At 36.8% G+C, this 12,461-nt stretch overlaps 1 protein-coding gene across 1 annotated transcript; it reads right to left on the reverse strand.

Moving 5' to 3' along the window:
• Nucleotides 1-4,842: 4,842 nt before the first annotated feature.
• Nucleotides 4,843-5,805, reverse strand: LOC100447858 (olfactory receptor 2T4). The gene has a single exon (XM_002809187.3). The coding sequence runs from the start codon at nt 5,803-5,805 to the stop codon at nt 4,843-4,845; it is 963 nt and encodes a 320-aa protein (XP_002809233.3).
• Between the last annotated feature and the right edge of the window lie 6,656 nt (nt 5,806-12,461).

Below are 12,461 nucleotides of genomic sequence, written 5' to 3' on the forward strand. Positions count from 1 at the left end.
CCAGGAGGCAGAGGTTGCAGTGAGCCGAGATTGTGCCATTGCATTCCAGCCTGGGCAACAAGAGTGAAACTCTCAAAAAAAAATTTTTTTTTAAATTATCATACAATTCTATTATAATAGGAACTCTGAATGATTTTAAAACATTTTTGAATTTACAGGTCACATTTTAAAACTGTAAATCATTTGACTATTTATTTTCATGCATAAGAGCTAATGAAAATTTTCTGTGAAAGGAAACCGACTCTAAATAAAATGTATGATTATTTTTCACACACACACACACATGCGCGCCCACACACACATGCGCGCCCACACACACACACACACACACACACTGCCCTGTGGAAATATTTTGAAGCACATTTAAAATGTTATTTCATAAAAATAAAATTTAGAAATAAGGAGGACTTAGAACTAATAAATTATACACTTACCCTATCAAAAATGAGCTAAAATTATTCTCAAATGAACATGCATGCTTTTCAAAGCTTTTTTAAATCAACAATGCAAATATGTTGGAAAGAGACAACTAAAAATTTTTTTTAAGTCAAACAAAGACAATTTAGTAAATTTGAAATCAAGAGGTTGAAATACAGCTTTAGACAGGGTATTTTCTCCCAGCCAAAACTGAAACTTGAAATCATGTTTTAAAATAAGAAACACCAAAAGAGTCAAAGCATCAACCAAGAACTGACCAGGCCCATTATGTTACATGTTTTTAGAGAAGTTGTCTTCTTGGAATAAGTTGAAAAATTATTGTGAATTATTTGGAAATACTATTTCTCAAGATTTTTCCTAGTTCCATGGGATAACCCTATGTGAAAATAAATTTCTCTCATAGTCTGCCAAACCGTGCCACTTAAAAATAATTTATTCAAGTGAACTTCATGCAATGTAAAATTAACCATTTTAAAGTGAACAACTCAGTGGTGTCTTATACATTCACAATACTGGGCAACAACAACCTCTAGTTCCAAAACATTTCCATGATCCCAAGCTGTAAAACCCCTTACTCATTAAGCAGTAATAAATGTTGGTGAGAATATGGAGAAATTAAGACTCGTGCATTGCTGGTGGAAATGCAAAATGGTTCAGCCATAGTTTAAAACAGTTTGACAGCTTTTCAAAACACAAAGTATAGAATTATTATATTACGCTGCTATTCCACTCCTAGTTATATATGTAAAAAGTACCACTTTTAAATTAATACTCTGATATTCAACCCAACAGATATACATTTATAGAAATTATACATTAACAACAGTTAGCAATTGTAACAGTAAGTTAAAATATGTACATGAATTATTTTCAGAGTAAATGCAAGTTAACATTTTGCAGTCACCAGATAGAAAGAAGCAGTTATATAAAATTGATTTTTAAAAAATCTGAGCAGCAACTGACTCGTTAGCAAATTTGTTGGAAGCTGAAAGACAGAAACTTTTCAACTACTGACAAGGAGTGCAACTCAAGAAGTTGATATACAGCAAGGTGTCAAGAGAAATATAATTACAGCTGTGCAAGAAAGAATAAATCTATCAAATAAAGAAGAAAAGAAACTATAGAGAGCACAAACCTTTGTCATCTGTGTATACCATATAGATGGTCTGTATATGTGTATGCTATTTCCAAAGAGCAAATGTCTTCAAGTTACAAGCAGAAAATAACTTTGAGGTTTCATTCAAATGCCTGTTCAAGCTATGAGGTTTTTTCAACCTTCCTAGACTTTCAAATGACCTCCCAGCACATTCAGTCCAGAATCAGTCATTACTAACATGCCTAGATCCTACTCACAGCTAGAGCTCTCAGTCAAGGTAAAGCCTCGGGGCCTCACCTGTTCTGCCTGTATCAGGTCAAGGAGTCGGCCCCGAGAGTGGGGAGACAGGACCCAGCGTCCTCTGCCTCCCCCAGCTCATGCATTCTTTGGTTCAGCACACTGTACCCTCAAAGTTGGAGGTGGGAGGGAGGGAAGTTGTCTCCATGTCCTCACCAACACTTGTTATCTTTTGTCTTTTTGATAATAGCCATTCTAACAATAGTGAAGTGGTATCTCATTGTGGTTTTGTTTTGTGTTTCCCTGATGATTAGTGATAATAAGCATTATTTTTCACATACCTGTCGGCCATCTGTCTGTCTTCTTTCCAGAAATGTCTATTCAGGTCTTATGCCCATTTTTGTGTTATTTATTTTCTTACTATTGAGGTTTTTGAGCTCCTGATATATTTTTTCTATTAATCCCTTATCAGATATATAGTTTACAAATACTTTATCTAATTCTGTGGGTTGTCTCTTCACTCTATTGATTGTTTCCTTTACTGTGCAGAACCGTTTTAGTTTTGCATAATCTGATTTGTTTATTTGTGCTTTTGTTCCATGGGAGTTTGAGTTTATATCCAGAAAAACATTGCCCAAACCAATGTCATGGAGCTTTTCCTTATATTTTCTTCTAGTAGCTTTACAGTTTCGGGTCTTATATCCAAGTTTAATTCATTTTGAATTGATTTTTGTATATGGTGTGAGAAAAGGGTTCAATTTTGTTCTTTTGCATGTGGATATCCAATTTTTCCAATATCATTTATTGAAGGAACAGTCCTTTCCTCAGGTGTGTTTTTGGCACATTTGTCAAAAATCAATTGAATATAAAAGTGTGGGTTTATTTCTTGGCTCTAAATCCTGTTCCACTGGTCAATGTGCCTTTTGTAATGCGTGTACCATGCTGTTTTGAGTGTCATAGCTTTGTAATATATTTAGAAAAAAAGTAGTGTGATGCTCCCCTTTTGTTCTTACTGTTCATATAAATCATTTTTTTCTCCAGTTTTGTGAAAAATGACATTGAAATTTGTCAGGAATGTCATTAAATGTGTAGACCCCTTTGGGTAATATGAAAAATTTAACAATATTACTTCTTCCAATCCATGAATATGGGATAGTTTTCATTTATTGGTGTCTTCTTTAATTTCCTACATCAATGTTTTATGCTTTTCAGTGTAGATATTTAATCCTTTTGGTTAAATTTATCCCAAAGTTTTTGTTTGTTTGATTTGACACTATTATAAATAAAATTGTTTTTAAATTAAATTATAAATTAAATTGTTTTAAATTTCTTTTTCAGGTAGTTTGTTGTTAGTGCATAGAGAAATTATTGATGTATGTTGATTTTGATTTCTGCAACTTTATGCGAAGTCTTTCATTTGTTCTAACAGAGCTTTTGTGGAGATTTTAAGTTTTACATGTTTAGGATCATATTGTCAAGAGGAAAGCAGAATCTGTAAATCTGAAGTCACTTGATTCTTCACAAGTTGGACACAGGCAATTGGAAAATGATACACCTGCAGCTAGGTCTGTAATTATAATCCAATTGGTTTGACAAAGTCTCACATCCCTGCATATCCCAAACATTTCCTCTCCCTAAGTCCCTCCTGGTGGTAAGGTACACATCGTTCCACTTAGATCATGCAGTTCACCATCCTCACTCATCTGGTCTGCCTGCCACCAGGTTTGCACTTCTCCAGTCTATTGTCATCAAAGTAATATTTCTGAAATGCAAGACTGATCATTTTCTACTGTTTGTAAACATCTGCGACACAGAAAGCAAGGAATTATTCTACAAAATAAAACAGGAAAGAAGTCACGATTAGAATATTTGCCACTCCTGCTTGGTCAATTGTCTGACCTTTGCTCTTGCTGTGCCTTTTCCCTGGCATCATCACATCCCTGACAAAGTCCCTCCCCCTTCCCTAGCCATGTGTAGTTATCTGGGGGTAACAGCTAGTCACCATTTAACACTGAGCTCCTGGGGCTGCACTCAGCATCTTCTGCTTGATTGAATGTGCACAGTACAGGGAGAAGTGAAGTATCAAAATGAGCTATATCCTTTCCACATGTGCATCAAAGCATTTCATATACTTTATAGCACCTATTTGCACACATAATTACTATTTCAAATTTCTTGGGGAAAGCAGTATGTAGTATTCATCTTTGAATTTTATTTAGTGAATATTTTAGATTTAATATAGCATAACAAATATTTACTGGATAAATGAACAATTGAATATTTGATACTCTACCTCTTCTTATTTGTCCAATAAATTACATACTTCAAAACTCAGCTCAGATGTCACTTTGTGCTGGAAATCTTCCCTAAAGCTTCTTTTCACCCCAGGCTAATATGTTTTCCACAGTCTCTTATGGAATTCAGGATTCAAAACCTACCACTTGATGAAGACTGTTAATCCTCAATAGCAGACCTTAATCTTTCAGGAACCAACCATGTGGGCCAAGACAGCCTCCAATAAGGGTGGACAAATGGCTGGATTGTCTCATCAGTGAATAACTACATTGCAATCAGGAAGTTTTCTAAGATATTATATCATGTGTACTGCTCAAAAAAGGTGGGAGGGAGGGGACATATTTTAATTATTAATTTAAAATTAATTTCAATTTTACAGAAAATTAGCATAAATAAAAGTAGTACAAAGAACAGCTATATAACTATGAACCTTTTTCTTCCTCATTTCTCCCTCTCTCTCAATTTTATGCCTTATAACCTTTATCCTCTAAGTAGTATCATTATGTATTTCCAGAATATGAAAATCTCCTATAGAATTAAAGTAGTTATGATGTTCAGTAACTGTAACATCAATATAATATGACTGAATAATGCATTTTGAAGTGAGACGGAGTGTAAATTGAAAAACTTTCTAGTACAGGAAAGCGATTTCTAAAAGAGGTGTGAAAATGAGATCAAACACCATGGCAGTCTTGGAGTCTGGGAAATAACACTGGCATAACATTCTCATATGTGAAGTGCAGAGAGAAGGAAAAGTAAATTACTCTCAAAATGGTCTACTCCATAGCTTTTCGAAAGGCAGGTCCCACTGTTAACATTTTCTTCAGAGCCCCCATGACATCCTTATTCCTAAGACTATAGATTAAAGGGTTCAGCACCGGAGTAAGGATGGTATAGAAGACAGATACCATCATGTCCTTCTCAGGGGTGTGGTAGGAGCTGGGGAGCATGTAGGTGTAGACGGCAGCCCCATAGAAGAGGATGACCACCGTCAGGTGGGAGGAGCAGGTGGCAAAGGCCTTTTTCCGGCCCTCTGCTGAGTTCATCCTGTGGATGGTGAGGAGGATGAGTAAATAGGAGCTTGAAATGATCACCACAGGGATGAGGAGCATGAGGACACAGCACAAGTACATGAAAATCTCATAGAGTGAGGTGTCTGAGCAGGAGAGATTCAATACAGCAGGAACTTCACAGAAGAAATGATGAATCTCCCGGGATCCGCAGAAGGGGAAGGTCATGGTGATGGCAGTGAATGTGAAGCCATCCACTGAGCCCAGGAACCAGCAGCCTGATGCCAGGAAGAGACATACCCTACGGTTCATGAGGACAGGGTAATGGAGAGGATGGCAGATGGCCACGTAGCGGTCATAGGCCATGGTGGCTAGAATGAAAAATTCTGAACCTGCTAGTGTCAGATAGAGGAACATCTGCATCCCACACTCAGGGGCTGAGATCTTATTCACACCCATGACCTGGTCCAGGACCATCTTGGGCACAGTGACAGAAATGTACACCATGTCCATGAGAGACAATTGACTGATGAAAAAGTACATGGGGGTGTGGAGGTGGGCGTCACAGTGTATCAGAAGGATCAGGAAAGCATTTTCAGACAACGCCATCAGGAAAACCACAAAAATGACCACACAAAGTAGTGCTGGATGTTTGGATTGTCTGAAGAGTCCCATCAGGATGAAATCCGACCGTCCAGTGTGGCTGGCCATCCAGGTGATGTTGGCCATGAGGTTTCACCTAGGCCACCAAGGAAAGCTTGGGGTTAAAGTAATTTCAGCCTCTGAAACAAATTGTGTTTGTGTGTGTGTGTGTGTGTGTTCTAACCAAAGAAAGGCCCATGGGCCTGTAGATTTGGGTGTTATAAATTATCTGCAATTCAACAAATTTATCAGGAACTAAGAATTCACAACTGTGGATCAAAAGGGTGATTTGTACTGAAGTTGCCACAGTTCTGAGTCATGAGATTTCCTGAGTGTCTGTTATAAACAAATCCTGGAAATTGGCAGTGTCACTGCCTTATGCAGACATGAATAGTGAATTATTGAAAACAAAGGAGAAGTTGGTCCCCCTGTTTTTAGAGTTGTTTAGAGAAGTCTAAAGTGAATTACATTCTCTGGTTTAAGGATCCATCTGGAATCTTAAAAACTCCCAGAAGTGTATTCCATATAGGAACGATTTAGAACTTCACTAAAATATCATTTGTGGAAAATCCATACCAAACATTTGCACCCTTCTACCCACAGTATTGGACAATGCTGTGAGGCTCTATGGTTTCATGGAGCAAAACCCCACACATCCCCATGAGCAAGCCAGGGTCCTCCTACACACCAGACTCCTCAGAAACCAGAGTCGCATGGGGTGAGGGGCCCATGGTCCGTGGCTGGACTGTGGGGTGGACCCAGCTTCCCCTCTACCTGCTATTCCTCTGTTCACTGCACATAAAAATAGATGGTAAGAAAAGGTTTGACCTCAGGGTTGATGAAGATTAAATGCAGAAAAGTAATGAAAGTGCTTAGAATATTACCAGTTACAAATGAATAAATACATACACTGTCAAAGAGTTAATATCTACACAAATTATTCTGCAGACTCTATTACTATAATCTTATGATATGAGCTTCATTACTTCAATTTGCTGATTTTATCATTTATTCAGACATGTAAGAATTTGGATTGATAATTTCTGTAGTCCCAGACAACTTGTATGTCTACAGTTTACATTTATTTTATATAAATTTATAGATATGCATTTATATATAATATGTGCAGATTTACAAATATAAGAATACATTGTATATGCATATTTACAAATAGAAATGCATATATTAATGTAACATATGTCTCTTATTTTCATCTTTGTTGAGCAGAGATTTATGCAGAATCCACCTTCTTTGTGACTAGTGCATGCTTCTCCAAGCTTAACTCCTTAAAGCTCCTGTCATTCGCATTAAGTCTCAGGGGGGAATAACTGGGATTTAGAAACTCCCTGCCATTTACCAGGCAAGGCTTTTGGTGTTTTTGCAAATATCTGCTTTATTGCCTGCTACAGTGAATTTTTTCATGTAAACTGAGAGGCAGAAAAGAAAATAAAACGCTAAGATGTCTCTCACTTCAATTCGATTCCTTCCTCTATCTTGCTACTCACAGCCTGACTCTGTGTTAGCTAGTGCAGGAATCAAAGACAAATTATATTTGATTAAGCTTGAGGAGGTCACAGTCAGTCTATTCAGGAAAAAAAAAACATGTAAACATAATTTAAAGTACAACTTCAGATTAGAATAGCTATGAACTACATTAACAAGGCTAATAGAAGCAAAATACATGTAACCTTTCTGAAGAGAATCACTGATAACTCCTACATATTCTCTTAAGAAGATTAAAACTTTGCAACTTTTCAATTTCTGACCTGTTGTTAAATGTTAGTATTTATCAATAGTAAGAAAATATAGGATCCTTTCTCTGGGCAGACTTTAGCAGTGGTTATCATACAGTCATATTTCAGGAAGAATTTCCAAGTTTCAAATATATTTTAAATTCTTTTAATAATTCTAATTAGACTTATTAATATTTTCAAGTTTTGGAGAATAATAATTAGATGTGGGGACTGGGCAGCTATTTGCTAAGTGAATGGAGGAAGATCAAGAGGGCAGTGCGGGAGGGGAGGTGGATGCTGGGCAAATCTCTGCTGCACTTTTGTAAATAGGAGTCCCTGTCATTAAGCCACGCTGAACAGCTGACCTGGGACACCAAACCGATGAGGGAAAACTGTGACTGCAGCATGCAGCACAACTGGACTTTTTCTTTCTTTTATTTTTCTTGATCACATTGCTTGAGTTTCCAAATAGCACAATGCATGTTTAACCCAGGGAATAATTAATAGTGGTGGTAGAGCAATATTGAGAGCACTTATGTGAAGCTTACAGTATCCTAGAAATTGTTCTAAATGCCAGTTTACCACATTTAATTTTCCTCAAGAACCTATGAGGTATATAATCTAATTTCACCATTTACAGATTTAAAAGTTCAAGTTTTGGGGTATCTATCTAACATCACACAGCTAACCTCATGGAGTAAGCACATCGGTCCAGGTGCGGGACCCAGAGCATGTCACTTACCTCAGTTCTCTTGGGGACACAGTCCTGCTTCCATAGACTAAAATTTGGGTTTTAGATAACTCACTATTGGTTTCACTAGGGAAACATAAATATGATTGAAACATTTGTTGCTAGTGTTTTCTAACTCTAAGACCTAATTTCCATTCAAAGAAAAATTAGTTGTTTTTCCTCTGCAAAATTTTCATCCCACTAAAACAAACATATCATTCAATAACAGAGGAAGAATATATATGATTTTGTCCATAAATACTTTGGAAATCAAAAACCCATTTACTAATATGTTGCAGTAAATAAGTATTATATAAAATGAGACTCAAAAGAAAAATAAAACAGATTGGCTTTTCTCCATAAAAATAGATGATAGAGGAAAATAAGGAAATACAGTCAAGAACTAATAGAAATGTTTCAAAAGCAGAACAAGTCAAGAACCATGACCACCTTTTGCTCCTGCAATACTGTCTACCTGTCTGGTGGAACTCACCATCAGATGATGTCTTGACCCTCATTTAGACAGGCTCATGGTGTGTGGCTGGCTTAAGTGTGCAAAGAAAAACAAAAGTGACATCATCCCTGGCTTCACTGTGTCCATTAGGGGCATAGATAAAAGTTGTCTGTTAATAAGTCCTCTCTGGGGTTTTGAAGAAGAATGCAAATAAAAGAGCTAAAGAAGCTAATAGATATCTCTGTTGCCCTTTTCTGATTTTCTTCTCTTTTTTTTTTTAAGTGACAGAATCTTACTATGTTGCCCAGGCTGTAGTGCAGTAGATTTTTACAGGTGTGATCACAGTGCACGAAGGCCTCCACCTCCTGGCCTCAAGTGAACTCCCTCCACATCATTCTCCTGAATAGCTGGTACTACAGACACACACCACTGTGCCCAGCTGTTTTGTTGTTATTTAATCTTCTTTTATTGTTAAACTGAAAATCTCAACAAATATTAACAATAATCTCAAAGTTAGCCATTACTAATGAATTTTTACCGATGATATATGAGTTAGTTATATATGGCCTTCTGTGTTTTACACAATATTTTCATGTGTATGAGCCTCCTCCTTTAAACTTTAAGAAATTTTTGTAAAATATTGCTATTTGTGTTCCAATCTTTCACAAATATAGGCTTGAAACTCAGAGTTCAATTGATGTGTCAAAGACAGTACCGCTAATCAGTAATGAACTCCATACTAAAATTGAGGTTGTCTTTTTCACATCTTCATTGCTATCACTCTTCACTAGCTTGTTATTTTCTTTCTTCTGTTATTTACCTGCAAGCTATGTTACTTTAGTGATGCATTTAATTTTAAAGTTTGTTTTTATTTTAAATATTGACATGACTAAAAAATCTAAAATCACAGTCTAGTACAAATAAAATTTAAAAATCAACCATAATGTAATAGTTCAGATAGAAACAAAACTTTAAAATTCATGGCTTGAATTCAAACTATGAATATTTATGAAGTGTACACCATGTAGCAGACAGTTGGAATAAAATAGGGAACTAGGTGGAAGCAACTCCACCCTCTTGGATCTTGCAGACAAGTATTTCTGAACCATTTTCTGTGCGTGTGTTCTAGAATGATGTTGATCATGTTACCATGTCATGGAGGTCTTTTCATGAAAACCTTTGTCCAGATAGTGTCTGTCTTCTGTTTGTTGGGCCCACGCTTTAGGGCTGGTGCCTCCGCTGACTTCTAGGGCTTCAGCTTGCAGAGAGCTTGTCCTGACTCCTGTGCTACCAGGTTTTCTGTAAGGCTATGAGAAAGCAGGCCCTGGTGGAACACTGGAGAGCAGGAGAAAGAAGGAAATTGTGTCTTATTCCCTGCTTCTGGAGAAGATCTGTGGCAGCAGCAGCAGCAACTGCAGGCAGCAGCGGTCCTGCGGGAGTTGTGGGCTTATAGTCAGTTTCAGCCACAATTGTGGGGATGCAAGCATCTGAGTTGCCGCATATTATCATGGGAAAGTCACACAAGCAGCCCTGGGCGTGCAGTCTCCATCAGCTCAGCACTGAGGAGCATATGAGATAGCACTGAGGAGCATATGAGGTGCCACTGGTGACAACTCCTGGTCCTTGGGTGATAACACTCGGCTCCTTGCTGCATCAGCCTTCCCTCTGGCCCTTTGTGCCACCCTGTAACCACTTTCATACATTAAATCTGTTCTATTGAAAATAGGCTAAGTGTATATGTGTGAGTAGACATTGATATCCTATCAAATTAATTATACCACAATTAAAATCCAAATAGTGGTTATTTAGGTTGTGTTCAAATTTCTAAGTGATAAATTGTTTGACATTTTTAATAGCTTATTTACAAAGGATTCTCTCTCTTTTTATTGTATATATTTAAGGTATGCAACATATTTTTATATACATAGTAAAATTATTACTAATTATTACTACAGTCAAGAAAATAAACATGTCCATCTTTACTTTGTGTGTGTGCGTGTGTGTGTGTGTGTCTACATGTGCTAAGAGCACCTGAAACCTACTCTCTTGGCTACTTCCCAGTATACAATGCAATATTATTAGCTATAGTCATCATGCTATACATTAGATCTCTAGACTTATTTATCCTATACAACTGCAACTTTTAACTCTTTGACCAACATTTCCGTATACTCTCCCCCACCACCTTTCCCAGATAGCATTCTCTAAGTGTGTTTTTTCCTAAAGTGATTTGCAAGAAGATATAAAGTTTTTCAAATTTCTTAATATCCAACAACTAAATTCCCTGTCCAAAAATGTTTTCAACTTGTGTTACAGCATCACAGCGTTAAACTTTACATGTACCAGGACTGAATTCTATGCACTTTTCCATCTTAGTCAATTTGATAGGTACATCATTGTTTAATTTGCCTTATTGATTACTAATGTTTATATGACTTTTGACGTGTTTATCTATTTAACTGTTGCTTTGTGCAATATCTGTTAAATCCTGTGCACATTTCTCTATTTCCACATGTGTATGTGCATATATATTTATATTTCATGTGTGTATATTAATAATTTTTTTCTATTTTACTAAATTTTATTTTAAGTTCTAGGATATATGTGCAGGACGTGCAGGTTTGTTGCATACGTAAAAGTGTGCCATGGTGGTTTGCTGCACCTATCAACCCATCACCTAGGTATCAAGTCCGTCACGTATTAGCTATTTATCCTGATGGTCTGGCTCCCCGCAACCCCCTGAGGTGCCCTAGTGTGTGTTGTTCCCCTCTCTGTGTGCATGTGTTCTCATTGTTCAGCTCCCACTTATAAGTGAGAATATGTGGTGTTTGGTTTTCTGTTCCTGCAATAGTTTGCTGAGGATAATGGCTTCCAGCTCCATCCATGTGTCTGCAAAGGACATGATCTCATTCCATTTTATGGGTGCATAGTAATCCATGTTGTATATGTACCATGTTTTCTTTATCCAGTCTATCTTTGATGAACATTTGTGTTGATTCCATGTCTTTGCTATTGTGAGTAGTGCTGGAATGAACATACACATGCATAATATTCCTTTGGGTATCTACCCAGTAATAGGATTGGTGGGTCAAATGGTACTTCTGGTTCTAGGTCTTTGAGAAATCACCACATTGTTCTCCCCAGTAGTTGAACTAATTTACATTCCCACCAACAGTGTAAAAGTGTTCCTATTTCTCCACAGCCTCACCAGCATCTGTTGTTTCTTTACTTTTTAATAATCACCATTCTGATTGGCATGAGACAGTATCTCATTGTGGTTTTGATTTGCATTTCTCTAACGATCAGTGATGTTGAGCCTTTTTTCATGTTTGTTGGCCACATAAATATCTTCTTTTGAAAAGTGTCTTTTCATGTCCTTTGCCCACTTTTTAATGGGGTTGGTTGTTTTTTTCTTGTAAATTTGTTTAAGTTCCTTCTAGATTCTGGATATTAGACATTTGTCAGAAGAACAGATTGCAAAAATTTTCTCCCATTCTGTAGGTTGTCTGTTCACAATGATGATAGTTTCTTTTGCTGTGCAGAGTATCTTTAGTTTAATTAGATCCCATTGTCAATTTTTGGTTTTGTCGCAATTGCTTTTGCTGTTTTTATCATAAAATATTTTCCTGTGCCTTGACCTGAATGATATTGCTTCGATTTTCTTTTAAGGTGTCTATAGTTTTGGGTTTTACATTTAAGTCTTTAATCCATCTGAGTTAATTTTTGCATAAGGCGTAAGGAAGGTGTCCAGTTTCAACTTTCTGCATATGGCTAGCCAGTTTTCCCAGCACCATTTATAAAATAGGAAATCCTTTTTCCACTGCTT

This window comes from Pongo abelii, chromosome 1 (genome assembly GCF_028885655.2).
Source record: "Pongo abelii isolate AG06213 chromosome 1, NHGRI_mPonAbe1-v2.0_pri, whole genome shotgun sequence".
Taxonomy (NCBI): domain Eukaryota; kingdom Metazoa; phylum Chordata; class Mammalia; order Primates; family Hominidae; genus Pongo; species Pongo abelii.